The sequence below is a fragment of the Dermacentor albipictus genome, chromosome 4 (genome assembly GCF_038994185.2).
Source record: "Dermacentor albipictus isolate Rhodes 1998 colony chromosome 4, USDA_Dalb.pri_finalv2, whole genome shotgun sequence".
In the NCBI taxonomy this organism is placed as follows: Eukaryota; Metazoa; Arthropoda; class Arachnida; order Ixodida; family Ixodidae; genus Dermacentor; species Dermacentor albipictus.
This window is the reverse complement of record NC_091824.1, coordinates 24,382,536-24,408,021: the sequence shown is the minus strand read 5'-3', so window position 1 is coordinate 24,408,021 and position 25,486 is coordinate 24,382,536. Positions and strand designations below refer to the sequence as shown.

Here is a 25,486-nt window from a genome sequence, read left to right as displayed (position 1 = left end):
TTTATTGATCCGGTGACCACTGTTGCCTACCGAGCATGGCAGGCCACTGAGCCTGGCAGGCCAACGAAGATTATGACCGAAGGGCCCTCATGTGCTTGTTACTCTTGTATCTGCACAAAAACGAGTAATTTCCAAAGATAAGCCGTTGTGATAGTGTAAATGCAGATGATTGCTAGTTTTTAAGCGATAAGAAGCAATTTCAATGAAAAAATAAGAAATACCCCTACAGATACACAGGGCTCATTGGAAAATGCATGGGGAAGCTTATAGTACGGGTGGATCAACTTGAAATTTGGGGGTGGGACAACTTGAAATTTGGGGTTGAGTCAACTCGAAATTTAGAGGTAGGCCAACTTAAATTTGGACATAAGCCAACCTGAAATTTGTGGGACAGCCAAATTGAAATGTGGAGAATGCCGACTTAAGAGGAAGCTTTAGCTTTGCCCAACTCCGACGCGGCCTATTCAAATACATGTAAAACGCAAAAACATTTTTATGAGGTAAGCTCTGGGCTGATTTTAAAGAAATTTATTGCATTTGAGAGAGAAAATTAAATTCTAGTGACTGCTGGAAGCAGAATTTCCTTTTAGGTTCTGAATTTCGGTAAAAAGATTTTCAAAAATACGAAAGCGAAAAAATAGCACGATGTTTACAAATTCATAGCTGTGCATCAAGAGCAGATATCGTGGTTCTGTAAAGAGCATCCGTTAGATAATTCAAGGCGGACAAATTTGATACGTCATTTTAGATCTTACGTGACTTTGTTATGTTGTTTACGAGGGTTATGCTAAAGCTGTATTTCCATATTGCTAAATTTTATGAGATTCAAGTGTAACACACATATTTTGTCCGCTTTAGATGTACTATCAGATGCAACTCGCAGGACTATATTATCATTTTTCGTTGCTGAGTGACAGAGTTGCAAACCTTATAGTTTCGTTTTTTGATAGTTTTCAATTTCTGCCATTTTTTATGAAAGATTGAGGACCTAAATCGAGAATTCAAAACCAACAGTCACTAGATTTTAAGTTTTTCTTTTAAATGCAATAAACCTCATCAAATTCGGTGCAGTAGTTGCTGAGAGAAACGAGCGAGAGAGAGAGAGTGATTGAGAAAAGGAAGGGGCGCTATTTTCTGCAGCCCTTTAGGGAGCACGACTCGGTGCCTAAGCGACAGCGAGGGTGACATGGCATCGTGGCGATGCACTCTCACATCACGCAACGCCACACGCGCTACTGCGGTCTGGCGTTCCCTTTCGATCGCTCTCCTCCGTCGAGGCGCGCTCGTGCCCGTCGTGCCGGCTCAATCGGTGCGATTGCCTTGAAGAGGCGGCATTCGGCAAAAAAATCTGACAATTGTGTACTCATGCCTTAGCATTCTTTGCCACCGGAAAGGCCATGGATAGACGTGCATCAACTAGTAAAAGCAGGTAAGTAAAATTAAGCAAGAACGAAGTCACAGCCGAGCCACACAGTAGTCATGCTTTAGTAGACAATTTTCAGGATTTCTGTAGCTTGTTTTTCACAAATAAGCATTTGCACGTACGGTTCCCCCCAGGGGATGCGAAGCTACGACCTGGCACACAGCGCGCGCGGAGGGGGAGGTTAACGTGTGCGTTTTATTTCATGAAAGAAACGAAAGTTCTTTCCTTTTCACCTCAGTTTGAAAGCCTACCGGTTTGGTCCGAGAAAGTGAGACAGCGAGACGGCTGCTCAGCTCAACTAGCTCACTTATGCGTGCCGTCAGTATTGTTGAGTGTTGGGTGGTATTACCCTTGGCGACAGTTTCCGCTTTCGCTGGAAGACCGACCACGGGTAGATTGGGAAGCTTCCGAATTTGCGAGGTATGAAGGAATAAGCGAGGCAGAAAAGCCAATGACGATGAGAAGGAGAGATGGCCATGTCCAGGCATGAAAGGAAATCCGCTAGGGAAAAGGAGGGCGAAAGGAGACGAGCGTGAGGTCACCGCCGATGCTCTGTCTGTGATTAAATTTTACGTTGTCCACCGCCAGGGGGGAAATTGGACGTGATTGAAACATGACGTAATTATGACCACGATTTGACCCGAAGAATGGGAGGCATACGGCCACACAGAGCTTCCTCGCCCTGCTGTAGTTACACAACAATCGCAACAACATTCACTGACATGGTTCAGAAAATGTTTATTTCAACAAAAGACGATATGAACATCTTGAGCCTCAATACCACCAGGACACTAACGTGTACAGGACGAGCAGCAACAAAAAAAAAGCATATTTCAGATCGGTTCACTATTGACAAAAGCTGGCCATTACAAGAGACCAACATGGGAAAACACGGGGAAGGCGGGAGTTGGAAATTCAAGACGATGAGGAAAACGAGAACAAGGTGAAAGCTGGAGCCATGGTTTCGACAAGTGGACTTGTCTTTCTCAAGGGGCCGACCAACAAGTGGACCAACAAGTGGACTTGTCTTTCTTTCGCCGACCAACAAGTGATTCAGGTATTGCCAAGAGCTGTTTGCTAACTTAGAAGGCCCATGAAATGAGTGAAATTCTACAACTAAAACAATATGAATACAAAATGTATGCATGCACAAATGTGTAAGTTTAGATTGCGATTTAGTGGCCTGATAAAGAGGTAGTGTGCTGCTGCGGCTATACGTGTAGGTGTAGCATGCTAAGGTTACAAATTGAGAAATCTTCGACGATCGTTGGCAGGGAAGTTGAATAGCCAAACGCTTCTAGGAAGGTATGTTATTAATTTTAATAAACTATGGGCTTGAAGGTGATTATTTGCTGCGGAGAGAACAGTCGGGCACCTCCTGTGTTATTGCATAACTCCGTATAAAACAGAGCCGCCGACCAGCACAATTGTCGCGGTTTCTCAGTCATGTCCTGCAGCCGACACAGAAGGAGCGCATGGAGGAACACAAAGCTGTCCTGCCCGCCAAGCAACAATTGCGGCTAATTCCTCACCTGATTTTGACTTGAGTCATACTACAACGTTTCGACTACTTGACGAAATTGCAATTGGCCAACTTGATGACAATCATCTTAAATAGAGTGGCCGAGATAAATAGGCGGACGTTCGCATTTTAAAACTTACCGCCAGACGTGAGAGAGATAGAAAAAAAAACTATTAGATGTGCTTGCTGGGGTCAAGGGGGGCTGCGGCCGGGAGACTAGCCCCAGAGGATCTCCCCTTCCTCAGGAGACGACTAGACCTTAAGTCTTGGCCACGGTGTCTTCCAGCCGGACGTAAGATCTAGGGTGGTGGCGTGGTTGGCAAGCTCTGCCTTCGCGTTACCACCTGCGGCGTGGGATGCAATTTGTTCACCTAGTCCGCAGTACGCAAACGAAGAATCATCAGAGCTCTCTTTAGTCAATTCCGTAGTCGCATAAAATTTCTAGCGTCTTCTAAGTCATGAGTTCTCATGTTGTCCTAATGCATGCAACAGGTCACAGAATAAGTCAAAGAACTTAGAGAGAAAGGCTCTTCAGTGAATCTTGAAGAGGTTCCTTTTTTTTCGACGGCATGCCTAGCATCTCTAGCAACTTTTGTGTGTAGGGGCCTTTATACTTTGGAAAAAGCGAGGTTCGGCAGCTTTGAGTAGACGACCACAGAGGCCTGGGCCTTCAGCCTCTGCTGTGGTGGCTAGGTACGCATGTCATTGAGTATTTGAACAGCGCATTAGCCATCCTCGGGGAAGAAGAGTTTCTTCGGCTTTGGGCAGCGCGTTTTGTTTATAATTAGGAACAACCGCATGTCACTGCCCATGCTTCAATATTAGAGAGGCCTGTCTACTGTAAGCCGTTTTGTAAGTCCACGTCTGTTTTGCTTGTTGGCCGTCCTCGAAAGTTCTGCAACTATGTCAGCTGGCGTCAGCGCGTTTTTAACTAGATACACCTGTCAATCATGGCAGTGAACAGCACCCAATAAAGAGAAAGCTTTGCGAATCCAGCTCCGTGGGGGGGTGTTATCCTGTAAGAGTCCACTTAGTGGACTGTCCATTTCGGCCAGTGCTGATTGGATGCAGCTGTACGAGGGAGGAGGAGACGCGCGGCCGTATACAAGCAGCAGTAGCCCAATGGACAGTCTACTAGGTGGACTCCTACAGAATACCTCCCCTGAATTCTTTCTTCATATGATGAGAGCACTCTGTCATCGGTTATTGCTGTCGTCACTGAAGATATTTCCATTCATAACCAGGATAACGTGGTCAACCGAGGAGCCACCCGCCTAGGGATTCGGAGCCCCACCGACGACTTGATGCTGGACGAGGTACGGCACAATTAACGCTTATGTCCTACTCGCTATCTTGTATCGTAAAAGAAGCTTTGAACAAAAATTCAAAGAGTATACTTTCGCTTTGTCAGCCGCGTACTTTTTTGTAGTACCCTCCCCACCTATTCCTTTTTTGTAAATTCCTCTCGGAGACGATTCACAGTTAGGGTGATGTTTCCGAATTAAAATCATTAGGCAGTTGTGAGCTTGATTTACTAAAGGCAATAGCATCCTCTGCTTACTTTGGCCGTCTTGAGCCTATCTATCTATCTATCTATCTATCTATCTATCTATCTATCTATCTATCTATCTATCTATCTATCTATCTATCTATCTATCTATCTATCTATCTATCTATCTATCTATCTATCTATCTATCTATCTATCTATCTATCTATCTATCTATCTATCTATCTATCTATCTATCTATCTATCTATCTATCTAGCCTCTTACCCCGACCCAGTGACCCAAGTTGCCTACCTGCTTGGGCCACTAGGTATGTGCCCCTGGTCGCGATTCGTCGAGGTAGTTCCATTGCAGTCATTGCAGTTTCGTGATATCTTACTGTCGTCATGCTGTCGTCGTCACGCCTTCTATCTGGACCCAGTGGCCTAAGTTGTCTAATAGCTTGGGCTTCTATAGGTATGGGCGCGTGGTCGTTGCATCGCCGTCATTCCAGCTTTGTCATCCGACACTCGTCATGCTGTCGTCATCGTCCCGTCGTCGTCATACAGTCGTCATACATTCGTTGCCATACCGTCATATTGATGCCGTCGTGGTCTATCAATCGTCATCATGTCAGCTTCATGATTTGACTCTCGACATGCTGCCATCATCACTCCTGCTTCAATCCAGTGGTCGCAGTTGTTCAATAGCCTGTGCCACTAGGCAGCTGTTCGGGGTCGAGATGTTGTCGTGGTCGCTGCGTCGTCGTCATTCCAGCTTTGACGTTTGACTCTCGTCATGTCGTCATCACACCATCGTCGTCATGCAGTTGTCGTCATGCCCTCGTCTTCGGGCTGTCGTTTTATCATTGCCATCACTTCAGTAATGTCGTCTCATTGTTTTTCTTCCTCATTGTATTGTAATCATGCTGTCGTCATTTATTCGTGACTACTTCGGAGTTGTCATTGCGTCATCGTCAGACTGTCGTCGCAACGCCGTCGTGGTCGTGCCATCATCGCCATTCCAGCTTCGTCATCCGACTCTCGTAATGCCGCCATCGTCGCACCTTAGTAGTCATACAGGTTTCGTGATACAATCGCCGTGACGCCAGTGTCATCATACATTCGTCGTCAGTCGATTGTCCTCATTCTATTACCATGCTATCGTCGTCCCTGCATTGTCGTCATCCACTCGTTCTCATGCATTCGTTACACCGTCGTCGGGCTGCCATTGCGGTCGTTTCTTCGTCATCTTCGACATCCGACTCTGCTCATGTCGTCGTCATCACACGATTCTCATCATGCCATCGTCGTCATAGCACGTTCGTTGATCCATCAGCGTCATTCCTTGATCGTCATTCTATCGTTATCACGCTGTCATTATTTAATCGTGATTATTCCGCCGTTGTCATGCCATAGTCAGCATTAGGTCGTCCTCGCACGGACGCTTTCATGCATTCATGGTCGTACCGTCGTCGTCATGCCACATTGGTCGTGCCATCATCGTCATTCTCGCTTCTTCAGCGGTTGTCGTCATACAGTCTTCGTCATCTCATTGTCCTGATGTCGTATTAACGTTGTCGTCGTTATAACATTTTAATACGTTCAATAACGACATCTCATTGTCGTCATTCCGTCGTCGTTATACGCCTTCGACGTTCAATCGACGCTAGTCCTTCGTAATTCCACCGTCACTGCGTCAGCGTCATACAATAGGCGTCATGCCCTCATGCTCGTTGGCCACCTTGGCAAGCGAGTGCCATAGGAAAGTGGGACGACATTGGAGCATGTCGCGTATAGCCAAAGCCACGAAAGTCTCACAATTACCACTATACGTGTTAATTAACGTTTCTTCAGGAATATAATCTGTCGCTATATTAGTGAATTCCTATTCGCATTACCATCTGCAGTCATCGTGAGAGGAGATCTGCCGTAGTTTTTATTTGTTGTATTGGAAGTGTTAACTTTCGTCGCGGGTTTTCGCATAACATTTGATTGTTTAATGAATATATTGTACTGACATGATGTAGTGAGCAAATAAGACATACACACATATGTAAAAGATAAAAAATACACATGCCATACAGGCAAAAAAGCTTCACTAGAAAACGACACTCGCGACACAAATGCTAGTGTGCTTGCAGGCTTCTCGGCAGTCATTAAGAACATACATACATACATACATACATACATACATACATACATACATACATACATACATACATACATACATACATACATACATACATACATACATACATACATACATACATACATACATACATACATACATACATACATACATACATACATACATACATACATACATACATACATACATACCCGCCGTGGTTGCTCAGTGGCTATGGTGTTAGGCTGCTGAGCACGAGGTCGCGGGATCGAATCCCGGCCGCGGCGGCCGCATTTCGATGGGGGCGAAATGCGAAAACACCCGTGTGCTTAGATTTAGGTGCACGTTAAAGAACCCCAGGTGGTCGAAATTTCCGGAGTCCCCCACTACGGCGTGCCTCATAATCAGAAAGTGGTTTTGGCACGTAAAACCCCATAATTTTTTTTACATGCATACATGCATACATGCATGCATGCATGCATACATACATACATACATACATACATACATACATACATACATACATACATACATACATACATACATACATACATACATACATACATACATACATACATACATACATACATACATACATACATACATACATACATACATACAGCTCCAGCAGTGACCTTATCGCGTCTTGACTTTGGCCATAAGCAGCGCGCTTGCGTATGCTATTTTAGCCCACGATGATGTAGCCATTACGATTTTATTCCATCTCTATTCCTTTTCTGTCTACGTCAGTTGCCCGAGTGGTGCTCAGCCTACATTGTCATTGTGACGAGGCCGGTTGTGGAGGTGTATGCTAAGAAAAAAAAATCCGTACACCGTAAACGTGCCCGAATATTCTCAACCGACAGTGCACGCTGCGTTTCTCGCGTCTTCCTTGCAGCCCATCGTGCGACTGGGCAGACGCGGTGTTGCGGCCAGGATGCGCGCCGACACCGACCCGCTCGGGCTACGCTCGGGCATCGATCGTGGGACGGCACGGACGCGTCGTCGAGCGAGCCCTGCTTCGGAAGACCAGGGCCCAACGCTCGGTGAGACGTCGCGCCGCCGTCTTGGTCTAAGCAACCGAAGGTGTCGTGACATGTCGTAAGTGCAGCAGCACACAGACGGACGAAAGAGGAGACGACGTCTTTACGATTTGTCACGATGTCGAGCCAACGAGCTGAAACATCCACAATTCTCGGTCTTAAGATGATTGAGGTTCTGAGTGTGTAAGTCGCCGCTGTGGCACAGTCGCTATGGTCATGGGTTCGAAGCCCGGTTGCGGCTATGACATTCCTATGTGGGCAAAATTTTTTAAAAATACGCTTGGGTACTTAGAGTGCACGTGAACTTAACGCTTAAGGAACTGTAAGTAGTAAAAATTCGTCCGGGCACAGAACTATATGTTGTCTTCACAACCCACCGTGTCGTTTCAAGACGTTAAACACCATATTCATTTTAATATCTATATTCAGTAGTGGTGCGACTATGCTCATTGCCTTCTCTTTTTCGTATGAAAGAAACGGACTTGACTTCCCATTTGTGACGTATTAGGTCTTTTTCTTCTTTTTTTTTGCTGTTCTTGCATGTGTCTGCTATTTGTGCTGCTAGCAAAGAGACCTCGGACGACTGTTATCGAGTGTGCGCTTTTCTCCTCCTTGATTTAAAAAAAAAATTGTGGGCAGGTTGCACTAGTGGTGCAAGGCAGGGTCATGCGGTGCTGGATCCGGCTTTTGCCAAATGTTGCTAGGTTTTGCTAAGTCTTGCGAGGTTATACATGGTTCGAGTAGGTTAATACTAAGTGTTGCTAGGTTTTGATAAGTTTTGCGATGTTATGCATACCTTGTCTAGGCTCATACTAAGCGTTGCTAGGTTTTTCTAAGTCTTACGAGGTCATGCATGGCTTAACTATGCTCATACTAAGTGTCGCCACGATTTGCTAAGTTTCGCCAACTTGTTGCGAGGTCATACACGGACCAGGCGGGTAAGTCACACAAGCCCCAGCAACTCACACACGTACAAGCCACAGTACATGCATCACAATTAATTATGCGCAGTGCTTCAGCACCAGTCGTCATCATCGTCGATCCGGTCCTCGTCCTCGACGTCCGACCGTCGTCGTCATCGGTGGCGTCGGGAAAGGCTTCGCGAAGCACTTGCAAGGCAGAGCTTCGTTTCGGCAGAGCTTCGGCAGAGCTTCGTTTGAACTGCGTTCAAAGTTCCGCACCGAGCTCACCGTGGAGAGATGCAAGTCGAGCCAGAGACGGTCGGAGACGCGACAGCTGTTTCGGAACTCTATGCCGAGGAATTCGCGCAGGAAGCGGACGTACGCACCACCCATAGATTTGTGGGCTTGGTGTTGGAAGTTCTCGGTGACGCGGAGACCCGGAACCGATTCCAGGTGGCGCCGAGCATTCAGTTGGCATCGTTCGTTGTCTCTGGCCCGAAACTCGGGATCCTCGGCTCTGCGGCGGCGTTTGTTGGCGGCGACCTCGGCGCGTTGGACAGTATCGGCTCTCCTCCGTCGATCGTATATAGCCCCGCAGAGCCGCGAGCCGAGCTTCCTTGTAGGTCACAGACGCGACAGCTGTACCCAAACTCTATGCCCAGAAATTGGCTCTTTAATCGGCCGTTCGAACCCTCCGTGTCTCGGTAGGCATCACATTGGAAGTCTTCGAGCAGTCGCAGGCTGTGATCGCTTTCTCGGCGACGTCGAGCGTTCGGGCGCCGACTCTCGCGTTCCCTGGACTGAAACTCGGAATCCTCGACTCGGCGTCGCCTCTTCTCAGTCGCAGCTCCGGCGCGCTGTTCCGGATCAGCTCGGCGGCCACGCATCACCTTTCGCTTGGTAGTACGGCGCTCTTCTTGGTAAGCCGCTTCTTCTTCGGGCGTCCAGACTTGTTTCGGTCTGTACGCATAAGCATACGTTTCTGTACGCATACAACGTACAGAAACGCGGCGTCTAGTCGAGAGGTACAAAAAAGTCACAGTTTTGCATGAAAGGCGAAGCACTAATTGCGATAGAAAATTACTGGACAATTATACGAAGTAAGGATAGTAGTTTTATCGGCCGTATAAACTTGTAAACATAAGCACACTAACTAAATTAACAAGCATGGTGCCACGGGCGCGCTAGCAAACATGAACACGCCCGACTCGATGACCGCGAAAACTCGCTATCAGAACGCTGGCGTGACCCGCCGTGCATGGTTGCTTAGTGGCTAAGGTGTTAGGCTGCTAAGCACGCGGTCGCGGGATCGAATCCCAGCCACGGCGACCACATTCCTATGGGGACAAAATGCGAACACACCTGTGTACTTAAAGAGAAGCTGAAGAGGCTGTCGAATTCAATAAGACGCTCATATACGGATGCGGGAACCTTATAAACCATGTAGGTAATACTTTGGGTTTTTTTTTCAATTAGGAGCGACGTATTCATCGGTTGAAATTGCGCTGTAGCTCCGCCCCCCGTTGAGTGAGCGAGCGGAGCGGAGCGGAGACCGGAAACCACGGTGTTGTGACGTCAACTCTAGTGTTTCGTTCCTTCGCAGCGTCCGCGACCGTGCCTGACCGCGCTTGTTTCTGCGTGCGTGCCATTGTAATCTGCTTCGATCGACCCTGCATTCCTTTGTTGGTGCGTCTGCGTGTATGTAGAGTGGTAGTCAACGTAAGTGGTAGTCAACGTAAGTGGTAGTCAACGTGAGTGGTAGTCAACAGATGAAGGTCACTACACGTACTGCATGAACCGGGAAGCTTTTCACGCGTTTAAACCGTCTTTGTAGATTGCCGACAGCTTTGGACAGCGCAAAAATGCCGACGATCGCATCCCCGCTTAAGTTCCACGAGGAGGCATGCAGGAACACAACACTACAGTCGTTTGACCAAAAACGAGCTCACTAGATCGGCGAAAGATCGGCGAGATCACTAGATCGCTTTGCAAAAAACATACTCACCAAAGAGCATTTCCAACACGAGGAGATCCCAAGACTTTGCTTTCATTCGCGTCGAAAGCACTGCTCGCACCAGCATCGTTTGTTTCTTCGAGAGGCCGGCTCTTCGCAATCGGCTCGTACATGTAGGGAGTAACGCCGAACTCGTAAGAAAAACGCAGCCTCTCTAAATTTTCCATTACCGTCTCAGAAAAACAGCACCAAACTACCTGGCACCGCGCTTCACGTCTAGCGGCAGCGGTCGGTTACTAGAGTTGATGTCACGAGGCGCACCGACCAATCACAGGCGGAAACGAGACGCGCGAGCTGGGCGTGTCCGCTGCTGCACTTTTCGTCGAAATAAAATATATTTGCGCTTTCTTTCGCTGAATTTCGATACGATGTTCGAACTGGGAGGGTTGAAAAGAATTATGTACAGATGTTCACTCATTTTTTCTGGAAAACCTTTCAGCTTCCCTTTAAATTTAGGTGCACGTTAAAGAAATCAATGTGGTTAAAGTTGCCGTAGTCTCCCACTACGGCGTGCCTCACAATCAGATCGTGCTTTTGGCACGCAAAACCCCACAATTTCATTTAATTTTTAAAATGCTGTTGTGAGAAACACAGCAGCAGCCGCGAGCGAAGGGACATTCGTGCTTTCTATCGATTCAATGCAAAGTGAGTGCCAAGAACACGCAGCACGCACAAACTACGAGAAACTCATGCACCTAGACTCTGCCCCAACGCAGATCGCCCTCAAGATGCGGTCAGGCCACCGCGCGCAGCCTCCACATCCGCAGTTGCGCTCCTAAAACGGTTGCACCCTTTGGGGTGTATGTTTGTCCCGCAGCAATAACCTTCATCTGGCTTGCTTGCATTTACTTTCTTGAAAACTCGGCGCCCGCTACTTTCCTGTCCAGAATGCGTGTGATAACGCGCAAGCCTTACGTGACTTGGAAGCACCGGGCTCGCAACGTCAAAGGAAGGAAATGCGGGCAAGACAAATGACGATTATTGTTGTGGGACAAGATAAGATAAGATAAAGATAAAGATAAAGACAAGATAAGCCTCAAAGGGTGTAAATTTTTAAATAGTGTGCTGCCGAAGTATAACGCCGCGCCCCCCTCGCTCCCCTCCCCCGGTGCCTCGAAACGTTGGGCGCCTCGCGCACGACGGAAGACCGCGCGCTTCCTCCCCTCTTTCGTACCTCTCGCGCGGGCGAGATTGACTCGCCATTGTCGGCTCCCCTCGTACGCCTTTACTCGCACATACAGCGTTGAGCGCGTGGTGACTGTGTTATCGTCCTTGGACTTTATACGGAATCTCACGGCGACGGCGATGGCCATGCCCACGGCGGAAGTGTGCTTGCAGTGGCCATATAATTGTTATCGCAAAAAAAGAGCACGTGACCTCAATGGCTGATATCCCCGTAAGCAAGCACAAAATGCAATGGCTTATGTCCCCGTAAGGCTGAGGCTACGGGCGCTCAGCAAAGTGAAGCGAACAGTGCACATATTCATTGAAATCACCCATACAACACATAGAACTGCATACGTTTCAATCCCCTGCTTAGAAGATGCAACGTGAAGTCGAAGAGAAACGTCGTTGGCGCGAGTCTGAGCCCGCTGTACGAGAGCGCGATGCCGCGGCTAAGCGTATAAAACGGCCCGAAGAACTGCGAAAGCAGCAACGCGACAATGCGAGACGGCGCATTACCACGTGTACAGCAGGCTTTCGCCTTCACGTGTTACAGGAGTGCAACTTGCTGCCGAAGTTAGAGTTCTTTACCTAAATCAGAGGTTCTAGTGGTCATTACGAACTTGACAATATTGGGCAGAACTCATATACTGTGGCTATGCAAGTATGACGATAGCCGATCGAAACGCGTGCTGTATGAGATAATTAATATATGGGGTTTTACGTGCCAAAACCACTTCCTGATTATGAGGCACGCCGTAGTGGAGGACTCCGGAAATTTTTACCACGTGGGGTTCCTTAACGTGCACTTAAATCTAAGTACACGGGTGTTTTCGCATTTCGCCCCCATCAAAATGCGGCCGCCATGGCCGGGATTCGATCCCGCGACCTCGTGCTCAGCAGCCCAACACCATAGCCACTGAGCAACCACGGCGGGTGTATGAGATAATTACTGTATCCGTTCTGCACTCTCGCGCTTCCACACGCTGCGCCATCTAAGGCACCATTGCAAAGTCCGTGCATACTCACTGGCACATACTCAACGACCCAAGTTGACGTCAAAGAAGTTTGTTGAAGAGTGACACATACCCGAAGGCCCCAGGAGCACATACCTAGCGACATATACATACATAGAAATATATATATACCCAGTGACATCAGGGGCGTAGCCTGGCTTATGGGGCTTCAGCCCCCCCCCCCCCCCGAAATTTTTTCGTGCTGTCATGCACCGCCGGCGCCGGAAAACATTGCGTATTTAGTCCAGAACGTATTCTACACGCTCTAAAAGACATAGGCATCTCAACGCGAACATTGCGAACTCGGGCTGGATTTTGTGGCAACGCCCATGCACCTGGTGTCACATAACGCAAGGGGCCCCATCCAAGCACAAAGTTTCAAGGGCGTTTTGGTTGCGAGCGGGCTCGTCGCGGCATCTCGCGGAGGCCTCGGAATATTCGGAGCACGTACATTTCAATTATTTAACTTAATGGGTATAAAATTGTCCTAAACTTTTGATGTAAAAGGTGCATTGACATTTCCAAAGTCGTGTATTAGATATTGAATTCCCGTACTTTGCTGGTTTAATGTTGTTATAAACATTTCACTCGAAAGGAACATTGAGTTTTCTAATGTCATACATTGGACCATACAACAAGGGAAGCCAAATAAACACACTATCAGACAAGTTGACAAAGCACGCAGCAAGGTCCGACGAGGCAAAGCGTTGTGGTGGTTCATTTGTTCCGTCGTGTCACAGAAAAGAACATCAACATTTTTTTTTCACGTGCGCCAAAGCATTCATGTCAAGACACTAAAGCCAGCAAAGGTAACTACGTTATTCTTCTCTCTTTTTTTGTAGTTTGACTTTTGTTCGCGAGGACAGATTGAGAGAGAGAGAGAGAGAAACAACTTTATTGAGCCGAGCTCGACATCTTAGACGCCGTCGATGGAAGTGGTTCCCTCTTCACGGGACCCATATGCTTCCCTAGCCGCCTGGCCCCTGGAGATCAGGACGAGCTGGTCTTCCAGGGCGGTGCTGGTTAGCAAGGTCTCCCATCGCTCGGTAAGGGTGGATGAGGGATGGGGTAGGGTAGCGGGGCAGTTAAGAGGTGGGGGGATCGCCTTGATGAAATCGCATACTCCAATGACGTGTTGGAGCGTGCATAAGTGAGTTTTGCAGAAGTTACAATCCTTCTCGTACCTTTCCGGGTACATCTTGTTTTGAAGGTAAGGGTGCGGGAAGGATCCTGCCTGTATTTGCCTGTAGATCGCTTGCTGTTCTCTGCTAAGCGATTTGTGAGGATCGGGGTAACGGCGCCTCTCCGTCTTATAATTGTTCGTAATGTCTCTGTAACTAAATATGGACTGTGGCTCACCTTCCTCAACCCGGTGTTCCATCTCTCGGGCGAACTGGTGGGCAAGTTCGTTGCCCTCCAGCCCAGAGTGAGCCGGTGTCCATATTAACTCAACTTTCCTTTCAGGTAAGTCGCGTTTACTTTGGAGAATATCTAGTGCCGCAAGAGACACCCACCCCTTCCTGTAGTTGTTATACGCCTTTTGCGAGTCGGTGACAATTCTTCCCACCTTGGGCTGCGCGAGTGCTAGCGCTATAGCGGCCTCTTCTGCCACCTCTGGAAAAGACGTCTTGATGGAGGCGCAGGTTACGAGCCCATCCCGCGTCGTAACTGCCAGCGTTGCTTTCGATGAAAACTTGGGTAACGAAGCGTCTGTGAAGAGAGTGACCCCCTCTTCCTCTTCTACTATTTGACCCAAAGTCTCCGTCAAGGCCGCTATACGAGCTGCTCTGCGGCCGTCGTTACGACCCGACCTCATGTTTCTAGGCAGTGGCTTACTGTGGATTTTATGCACCCACAACAGATTGAGCCTCTTGAATTATCTTGTTCTCGCTATCCGCGGGCTGCCAGAGCCTGCCAGAGCCAGCCAAAGCGCATACATTTTTCTTGTGTTGCCCCGACCACCGCGCGGCCACTTTCGTGCGGGTTCGTTTTTCTCTGGCCGAGTGGATTTGTGATCTGTGCATCTGTGATTGTGCAACATGTTCATTTGCCTTGTTTGACGCATTTTACATAGTGACATTTGCTTAGATGCGTAGATTTATTGGATACTTTTACGTGTGTTTAAATATCTCGTTGCGAGGTTTTGTGTACACGTGCAGTGAACTTTGTTTCCAGTGACACTTTTTGCCCTTTATCAAGCTCTAGCTTCTCATTTGTATATTCCATTGTATCTTCGCATTTTTAATGTACCAGGGTGAGTCAAATAAAAGTGAGCCTAACCATTTCGTGCAATAATGGTTCTGTTCATCATCTGCGAAGCATGCGCGTAGCACAGAGGCGTTTCTCATTTACAAAAGTGGCACGTAGGTGTGAGGGCAAATCTTCTTTAATGCTCTCATACACTGGGTTGAACATGGTTGCGTGACATAATGGACGCTCCAATAGTTGAACAGCATGGTGTCCTGAGATTTTTTACAACTGGAGGTGTTTCCCAAAAAGAAATTCGTCACCGTATCGCCGCCGTGTACGTTTAACATTGTATTTCATTGGTCCGTGTGAAGCATTGGAGCAAATGGTTCAAAGAAGGACGGGAAAGTTGCAAATACGATCCAAGACCGGGCCAAAGCCACCGTGCAATCACCCCCAATACAATCGCAAAGGTTGATTAAAGCGCAAGAAGTCACGTACAGGCGGCTTCAGACGGGCACCTACCCATGCTCGGCTTTCTTGCACAAAATCTTTGCTGACGCGCACCCTCAAAATGCGTGTCGCTTTTGTAAATATATAGCTAGCCTTGCTCACATGCTCTGGGCTTGCCCCCTGGCGCCAGGGGCCAGGACCACCAAGGAAGAGTGGGACCGAGCTCTAAGCAGCTCGGACCTTGAAGCACAGCTCTGTGCTGTCCATCGGGCCCGCGACGTGGCGGAGGGTCATGGCCTCTCTGTCCCGACGTGGGAGCGGCCTGCAGCGCGCTAATCGCGCGCACCGAGGAACCTCAAGAAAGTTATTCATCCATCCATCCATGAGCTGATTAGACAAGAACGGAGGATAAGCATTGATGAACTGGCAGAGCGTGCGAACATCAGCCATGGTTCGGTTCACACCATAATTCATGAAAATCTCGGTTATCGGCTCTTGTGTGCGCAATGTATGCCTAAGATTTTGAACCAACGCCACGAGGTGGGGATGTTCGGCGCTGCCGTGACACATCTGATCCGGTATCACTATGAGGATGACGACTTTTTGTCCGCAATTGTGGCCAGGGACGAATCGTGGTGCCACTACTTCGAGCCTGAAACACAACGGCAAAGCTTACAGTGGAAACATTCTAATTCACCACTCCAAAGAAAGCAAAGGCCGTCATTTTGCGCCGGAAAGTGTTGTTGACTTTTTTTCTCGATCGTCAGGGGCCTCTACTGATCGAATTTGCTAAACCTGGAGAGACTATCAATCGTTTCCGATATTGTGAAACGCCGGATCGGCTGCGTGTCGCAATCAAGAACAAACGACGTCGAAATTTGACGAATGAGGTCATCTTGCTTCACGGCAATGCCCGACAACGATAACGTCGCTGATGCTGTTAACATAAACCTGGCAAAGTTCAAGTGCGAAACGCTGCAACATCCGCCATACAGCTTCCACATTTTGGGGCAATTGCAAAAAACAGCTCAAGAGAACCAGGTTCGTGTCGGACGATGACGTGGAAGAGTCAGTTACAGACTTTTTGAAGCAGCAACCCAAGGAGTTCTATGAGACGTGAATCACGCGACTCGTTAGTCAGTGGTACCAATGTCTAAATGGTCACCGTTTGTACACTGTTTTTCATATATTCGCATCGACTCACTTTCATTTGACTCGCCCTCGTATATTTTGCAGAACTCGTAGTTTTTATAAGTTCTCACTGTTCCGACTATAATTTAGGTGCAATTATTCACAATACAGGACCGGTGACAGCTGCTCCTGCGCAGTATATTGGAACAAAGAACAGCGTCATTGAAATTTTTCCCTGGCCGTTGCATTTGTACAAAAATGTAAACAAGGTTCTTGAATGACAGTTTCATTAAAATATTTGTCCTCAACTTGTTCATTCCTTGGCCTTTACATTTTGCATATCAGTGGAATGCACTGCTTTGCTGGTATCGAACTGATATAATTTTAAAGTTCGTGTGATATTTTCTGTGCGACACTTCTCAGGATCCTTTTAATAAAGTTCTTCGTATACGTATTAAATAGACAAAAACATGGAAGCATTGATGTCAGTTATTTCGGGTACAATTTTTCGGACGTACGAGTATATTCTTTGATGAAAAGATACATATTTTACTTGTGTTTACAGTGCGTAGCGTTCACATTCGTTTGCAGCGTATATGGCAATGGCAATGCAGTTATTATTTTATGTATTTGATCCGTCGACAAATTCCATAGCGAGAAGAGCGAATTCCAACGTGAACCCCGCTCGAACAAAATTTCTGGCTACGCCACTGGGTGACACAAACCCAGCGGCCGAAGTGGCACATAGCCAAGTACGAGTCAACGAGGTTCATTGAAGAGCGGACGTTACCCAGTGGCACATAACTTCTGGAACAGCCCACATAATTAGACTTCACTACCTTCGGGATCGGTCCACATTTTTAGAGTGCACTCTCTTCGGGACAAGCCCACATTTTTGGTTATATAGTTAGATAGGTTGTATGAAAACTGGTCCGTCAATGCCAAGAATGCTATTTGTATTAAAAAACAGTAGCTATTGTGATTACATTGGGATACATCTTGCGTTATATTATATCTTGCGATACATTTTGCGATGTACGCTCACTCAGTAAAATCAGTAGCGAGCATTATTCCCGGTCTACTAAATTACATATATAACCTTTGCTTTACAACACTCGCCGCGGTGACTTGGCGCATATATGGTGTTGGGCTGCTAAGTACGAGGTAGGCGGAATGAAATCCCGCCGCGGTGGCCGCATTTAGATAAGCACGAAATGCAGAGACGCCCGTGTCCCGTCCATTGGGGGCACGGTAAAGAGCCCCCGGGGGTCAAAATTAAGGCGGAGTCCCCACTACGGTGTGCCTCATAATAAAATCGCGGTTTTGGCTCCTAGCACCCCAGGATTCAATTCAATTTGCTTTACAACTGATATTTTTCCTGCCCTATTCTCGGAGATCACGAACTATTTTGAAGCTGAGGGATCACTTTCGCAGCTCTAACTCTGCAATAAAAAACGGTATCGCAGTTCTGTAAGAGGTATATCTTGAGGCATCTTAAGGCGGCAAAAATCGATATATTATACACTGCTCTGATTTATGGCACTTCTTTGTGGATAGGTATCTTGATAAGACTCCTCGCCCCCCCCACCCCTTCGCATGGCAACAATTTCACGTCAACTGTAAGCTCATATATCGTATTTGTACGTTTTGATGCTCCTACAGATGAATTTTACAGAACTACGATAACTAGTTTTCGGTGCAGAGTTACGAAACTTCCGAAATTTGCAGGAACTTTTGTTAGAATTTGAGGCTCCGAATAAAAATTTAGTTTCCTGCAGTCGGTAGAATTCTGCCTCCTTTCCTAAATGCATCAACTATAACTTTGTCTATTAAAGGCATATTTGCGTTTACGTGTATTTGAATAGGGCAATCACAATTCTCGTCCCGTTTGTACGCAGAGGAGCTGCTCCAGAAGAAAGCCGAATCCCGCCGCCAGGAGCGCTTGTCAGAGCAGCGCCAGCTGGAGATAGCGGTAAGTGCCGCTACACCTAGAGTAATGTTAATGGGAAGCAATTTACCCCTAGTCAAGGCAGTATATGCAGTGTACCTCGCCTCGCCGTTTTCGTGGGTCAACGAGCAGACAACTACCGCCATCTACAGTCAAGCATGAGAGTAGCTGAAGTTTCGATTGCTGGCCCTGTCTGAGCTCATCGCGCACGTGCGACTGTTCTGCGACCGTCTCCTCCTTCGGCCTTGCTGCGTTGCGTGAAGTGAGCGTCAAGTTTCGTGCTGGCGCCATCGTATTCCGGCGTCGTGTCCTTTTAGTGGCCTAAGCTGGAGCGGGAGACCCGAACGAGCGTCGCGCTGGTTTACCTGGTTCCGTTTCTTATCGGCGTTTAAAACCACTACGCAGTAGGAATGAGAAAGCACTATTCTGACGCTAGGGCCCCACCAGCTCCATGCGCGTCGGCGTCTCTTAATGTAACCATTCTCGCCGAGTCTCTAATACAGATATTTATTTATTTATTTATTTATTTAGTTAGTTAGTTAGTTATTTGAGTACCCTAAGGGCCCGTTAGGGCATTACATGGGCGGGGGGGGGCGGAAAAGTTCAAGCATGAGTGAAATCTGTACAATGTAAACATATGAAGGCATTAGGAACCATAAAAACAGAAGCAAACAAAAAGAAAGAAAGAAAGAAAGAAAGAAAGAAAGAAAGAAAGAAAGAAAGAACGGAAGAAAGAAAGAACGGAAGAAAGAAAGAACGGAAGAAAGAAAGAACGGAAGAAAGAAAGGAAGGAAGAGAGAAAGAAAGGAAGGAAGAGAGGAAGGAAGGAAGGAAGGAAGGAAGAAAGGAAGGAAGAAAGGAAGGAAGAAAGGAAGAAAGAAGTAACGAAGTTCATACAATGTTTAGTACCGTGAAGTATGCATTAGAGCCTAAAATGCGATGCAAATAATCAGTATCCATCAGCACACGAGTTAAAGATAAAATCGAATAATGATTTAGGTAAACAGCCTACACAGATACATATCAGATGAAACGGAATGAATTTTATACAATGCCAAGCTCTTGAAAACACTGATTAAGTAAATACTCTAGGAAATGTGGGTTCGGACAGGTTGACACTCTCTAAAAAGGTTAGCAGTGCTGCATGAAATGATGATGATTCCGTAAGCGAGACAATGTTTGCGGGTAGCGAGTTCCATTCGGCAATAGATAAAAGTAGAGGCGAATTTTGATAAGCGTTAGTCCTGGCAAATATAGGTTTTTCTTTATGAACATGGTCGGTGCGGGTAGAGATGTGGTGAGCGGGAAGAATATGGGCTCGAGCTAATGCAATGTTGCTGTGGTAAAGGCTATAGAAGAAGGTCAACCGTGATAATTTCCTGCGCATGTCAAGTGAAGGGAGATTAAGTAATTTCTTTGAGGCGGACACACTTTGATATCGAGAGTACGAAGTTAGGATGAACCGCGCAGCTTTATTTTGAACTGATTCGAGTAGGTTTGTGAGATTAGAGTGATGGGGGTGCCAAATTATTGACGCATATTCTAAAGAAGGCCTGATAAGAGAACTGTATGCGCGAAGTCTGGTATCTGTGTCAGCAATGTGTAAGTGACGTTTCAGGTCCCAAAGTTTTCTGCATGCTTTTGTGGTGATGTGTTCAATGTGAGCATTCTAGCTTAAATTGGAGGTAAACAGGACACCCAAGTACTTGATTGAAGACACTGAGTCAACAGTAATACCGCGTATTGTATATTGGTCAGAGGTAGGTCGAGTTATCGAAGCAAATTTTACGTGTTTAGTTTTGCCTATGTTTATTTCCATCTGCCATGTGTCACACCAGTCAGTTAGTTTTGTTAAATCAGATTGCAGCACAAAGATGTCGGAGGGTAGCTTATTTCCTTATACAAGACGCAGTCATCTGCGAAGAGACGTATTTGTGAGTTAATATTAGTTGCGATTTCATTTATGTATATTAAATATAGCATTGGCCCAAGACGGATCCTTGAGGAACTCCCGAAGTGACGTGAGGGCGGTTAGAAAAGCAGTTGTTGAGACTGATTACTTGAAATCGGTTCGTTAGGAACTCCTCAATCCATCGCGTCGTGTTGTAGTCAAGCTGTAGGTTTCTAACTTTCAGTTTTAGTCGATTATGAGGTACTCGGTCGAAAGCTTTAGAAAATTTCAATAAAAATGGCGTCTGTACTAATCAATCTGTGCAAAGAAATGTAAATATCTGTTACAAGTTCATAAAGTTGAGTCTGACATGAGCGATTTTGGCGAAAACCATGTTGGTTATGAGGAGCAGGTTATTATCGTTAAGAGAGGCTATAATGTGAGAGTATAGGATGTGTTCTAATAAGTTGCAGCAGATAGATGTCAGTGATATAGGTCTGTAATTATTAGGGTCTGCTGTATCACCAGATTTAAATACCATATCACTAATGCTGATTTCCAATCTTCCGGTAAGCACCCTGTATCGAGTGATTGCTGAAATATTAAAGATAACAAAACTGAAGAGTAGTGCGAGATTAATTTTAGAAGTTTAGCACTTATACCGTCAGGACCTGGGCTAGTTTTATGAGGAAGCCTGTCAATGGCACGAGAGACACCATGTTCCGTTATTATGATGGAAGAAAAGGGGAATCGGATAGATGGTTGTTCAAGTATGTGAGTGTTATCAAGTGGCAGCTCGTTAGTAAAAACTGCAGAGAAGCGTTCGTTAAATAGCTCAGTGCTATCTTTTGTGCTAAGCACTGCTCCGTTTCGGAAAGTAGTAAGGGAGCAGTGTGATTTGCTTTGGTGTTAACTACTTGCCAAAACGTTTTCGGATCAGTTTTTATCATAGTGGGAAGGGTGCAATTAAAAAACTTGTCTTTAGCTTCGACAATTGTAGTTTCGGTATGGCGCGCTATGGTTTTGTAATTTTTCCGGTCTTCTGGAGCACTTGTTCGGGCAGCTTTTCGGGACGCTCTTTTTTTCTTGTTTATACACTTCTTCACTTCGCGGTTAAATCACGGATTGTTCTGCCTTGAGCTGATGGTCATTCTTGGTATGCATGTAGTTTCAACTTCTTTGAGTTTACTGCGGAACAAGCTCCAGTTATCATCTACCGTTCTGTTTTGAAAATTGTTTGCAAAGTCTGCTGTAAATGAGGCTAACATATCAATCATTCTGCCAGTGTCGACGCGTGCGTTGTTGAGAATGTATTTTTTCGCTGTATATTTCTTGGCAGGTTTCAATGAAAAGGAACATTGTACCACCCTGTGATCACTTAATGGTTCTAGTACATGTGTCGCAGCAAGGCCTGGATGATTTGATAAAATGATATCTAGTATGTGTTCACCCCGAGTTGGTTCGCGCACGACTTGAGTTAAAATATGAGAATGCAAGGTTTGTGGAAAGCGAAGACACTCAGATCTGTTGCAATTTTCCTTTAAGGAAGAGGTCGACCACTCGATACCTGGGTAATTAAAGTCACCCCCTAATATCAAAATGCATTTTGCGAACTGGGATATCACCTGTTCTACAGCATCATTGAAAAAACTTAACAAATTCCAAACGGCTATCAGGTGGACGATAGCATGCACCAATGACACATTGGGCATGTCCGATACGTGCAGAGACCCACACTATTTCAAGAGGAGAGTCGACTATCACTAGAGACTGTTGATAGTCATCTTTAATGACCACTATAACTCCGCCTCCTCGGAAGCCTTCCCGGTCCTTTCGAAAGATTACAAAAGAGGGGTCAAGTGCAAGTTCGCTGTTAGTGATGTCATTGGAAAGCCACGTTTCTGTACTTATTACTATATCTGTGGAGCAAGAATGTATGAGCGTTTTTAGTGCGTCAATTTTGGGAAAAAGGCTGCGGAAATTTGCCAAGAGCAACGAGACTGCATGTACGGACGTAAGCTTACGCCTCTCAGTTGTTTTTCGTCAATTACTGGAAGGTTGGTTCCCTGCAGCAACCTGTACAACATTATTAGTGACTGAATCGTACCGGTAAACAAAATCTTTAAAATGTAGAAACAAAAAACGAATAGATAAACGTCCGTTTCCTTCGCGATTGCTCTTAGCAAACTCACGCAACTTCCTACGAGCCAACTGTACCTTAGGCGAAAAGTCTTCCTCTATCCACACTTTAGGGGACTCGAGATTTTTCAGTTTATGGGCATTTTGTGGGACTTCTGTTTTAGATTTAAAGTTGAGGAATTTAATTATAATAGGATGGTGAAAACCGTGACGGCGCTGAACAATACGGTGAGCACGCTCAATGTCTCCAATGTTGACCTTCAAGTGAGTGGAACAAAATTATGTGTATATAATCTACAGTATTGTTTAAGGTTGTTCTTAAAGTTCATGTGTCTCTGATACTTAATAAAACATAAACACGACAGTATATAAACTGTACTGTAACTGTTCGCTGCAGAACAGTTACATTATTCATAGAACCAAGCAATACACGCGTCGGTGTGTTGTGCTGCTACAACTCGTGCAATACGTAGATATAAACTTAGTTTGAGTCTGCCGAATTTCTTGCTGTTATTTTGTGAGAGAGATAACGTCACAGAGGCTGCGAGGGCATTTTAAATTCCCCTAACGGGAGAAGTGAAAAAAAAAAGAAATGAAATTTTTTAAACTCCTGTTTGCACTCAAGAGGCAGCAGCTCAGGTTGGCATATTAGTGTTCCGGCTACGAAACCAACTTTTTTTTTATTTACAACGCTGTTTTATTGTTCATAAATAATACTCGCTTAAGAGAAAGCTTTAGCTCGGGCGTAACTTCGATGCCGCATGTTCAAATACATGTAAACCGCAGAAACGTTTTTCTGAGATAATCACTTGGCCGATTTTAATGAAACTTGTTGCATTTGAGAGAGAATGTTAAGTTCTGTAGTGACTGTTGGAAACGGAATTTTCATCTATGCTGCAGTATTTCAAAAGGAGCTTTCAAAAATTTTTAAGTTTGAAAAAGATGGAAGCGCGAAGTTTACGAATTTGTAGCTCTGTATTAAGAACAGATATCGCAGTTTCACAAACAGCATCCGTTAAAACATCCAAAGCGGACAAATTTTATTTATCAATTTACATCTTACGTGAATTCGTTACATTGTTTGCAAGGGTTTTGCAAAAGTACTACCCACATATTAGTGGTCAATTTCAGAGCCATCTATAATGCATAAATTTTGTCGCTTTATATGAACTATTCCATACAATATATAAAATTGTTATATAGTTTTTCATTGCTGAGTTACACAGTTGTAAACACAGTTTCGTTTCCTAAAAATTTGAGAATTTCAACTATTTTTATGAATATATTGACGGATTAGACACGAAATTTGCTACGAACAGTCAATACATTTTAATTTTTGTTTTCAATGCAACAAATGCCATCAAATTTCGTGCAAGGGTTGCCGAGAAAAATGATTTCTCTTTTCCCATGTATTTAGATATGAGCCCCCGAGCTAAAGCAGCCTCTTAAAGGGACACTCAAGTCAAAGATTCAGTAAAGCTGAAGTAATAGATCAGTGCTCGAGAATCTATAAGGCGTTAATATTATGGCGAACAGAGCCATAGTAATAGAGGAATTGGGGTGAATGTAGTATACACGATTAGAGTCTCCCCGGGACATTCAAGTACTTGCCCGATGACGAAGGCAATCCTCATTTAAATTCTGTCTGTAGGTGTCGACCACTCTTTATAAAAACATTATTCTATTCCATTATAAAACGAAAGAAAATGCTGCATGTCCAGTTCTATTTCATTTTTTTTCATTTTTTCATTTTTTTTTCATTTAGTTTCGTTATCGTGTAATGCTGCGCTGACTTTGATGGCCCGCGAAACTCGCACAAACTGCAAGTGGCAGAGCATTCCACTTCCACGTGATGTCGCGGGATGCCCGAACGGTCCACGCCACCTGACCAAAAGCAGCTGCAGTGGCGAATCCGTCGCTCTGCTATACATAGTGCACTGCAGCTCTGCCTTGGCTCGGTTTCTCCATGGCCGCGCGTTTGCGTTTTGGGCAAAAAGCCGTACCGCCGTCTGTCGCGCGCCGTTTTACTCACCGATGGCAGCGAAGGTCGATGATGGCGTATACAACCTCACCAATACCCGGCTTGAACGCGGAAGATTTGAAATACGATAAAGGTATTCGGACCCAACCGATGCAATTTTCTCATAAACTGAGTATTTTCTTGGCGCAAAACTATTGGCGATGCGAGATTTCTGGAGTGTTACTTAAACAGTCAACGTCGATTTAGTATTTGCCTTTAGTGTCCCCTCAAGGTTGCGCATCACGTGTGTTCATTGCCACGATCATAAAAGACGCTGCTAAACCAACACGTTCGGTGCGTACGTTTGCGTTGATAGTCAGTCTTTAAGGTACGTACAGAGTTTATAATTACAAGTACATGGTGGACAATATATAAGTCCAAGAAACCAAAGTGTCGTAGAAAAGCCTGTTGAAAGGTTTGCCAACGTTTGCAGTCTGTCTGTCTGTCTGTCTGTCTGTCTGTCTGTCTGTCTGTCTGTCTGTCTGTCTGTCTGTCTGTCTGTCTGTCTGTCTGTCTGTCTGTCTGTCTGTCTGTCTGTCTGTCTGTCTGTCTGTCTGTCTGTCTGTCTGTCTGTCTGTCTGTCTGTCTGTCTGTCTGTCTGCGCGCCCGCATGAGTGAGAAAAAAGTGAGAGACAATTTATGTTACTGAAATGTTTGCAGTCTTGAAGTTCGAAGAAATGCTCAAGAAATAATTCTAATTTTGCAGCTGATGCCCATGTTATGGCGGGAGCTATTTCTGGGCAAAGCTCACAAACGGCCGGAGTACTAACGCGCTAGCATAGACGAGAAAACCATGGCCAGGCGGCGCTACTGCGCCTCCTGACAACAGCGCCCCAATGTGGAAACGCTAAGCAGCGCGGTCGCGTCGTGGTGCAGTCTCCGCATTGTTTACGTTGACGGTCCGCGCTTTTCTTCGCTGCTCGTTCTCACGGCGCTCCGTTTTTGACGGCGGCAGATCGCCTGCTGGCGCAACAGCGATGCAAAGATTGCCGTGCGGTTTCAAGAAGGTTGCCGACGC

At 45.9% G+C, this 25,486-nt stretch overlaps 1 protein-coding gene across 8 annotated transcripts in view; it reads left to right on the top strand.

The window, feature by feature from the left end:
• LOC135919231 (uncharacterized) overlaps positions 1 to 25,486 on the top strand; it is a 125,188-nt gene that overhangs the window by 36,203 nt on the left and 63,499 nt on the right. For 5 of the 8 annotated variants that reach the window (XM_070538024.1, XM_065452934.2, XM_065452938.1 and 2 more), the window contains 4 exons: positions 2,415 to 2,480; positions 4,190 to 4,261; positions 7,459 to 7,606; positions 18,369 to 18,442. In XM_070538024.1, the coding sequence (XP_070394125.1) occupies positions 2,415 to 2,480; positions 4,190 to 4,261; positions 7,459 to 7,606; positions 18,369 to 18,442 (360 nt within the window). The remainder of the gene's footprint in view (positions 1 to 2,414; positions 2,481 to 4,189; positions 4,262 to 7,458; positions 7,607 to 18,368; positions 18,443 to 25,486) is intronic. The other 3 variants (XM_065452936.2, XM_065452935.1, XM_070538026.1) reach the window with 1 other exon arrangement.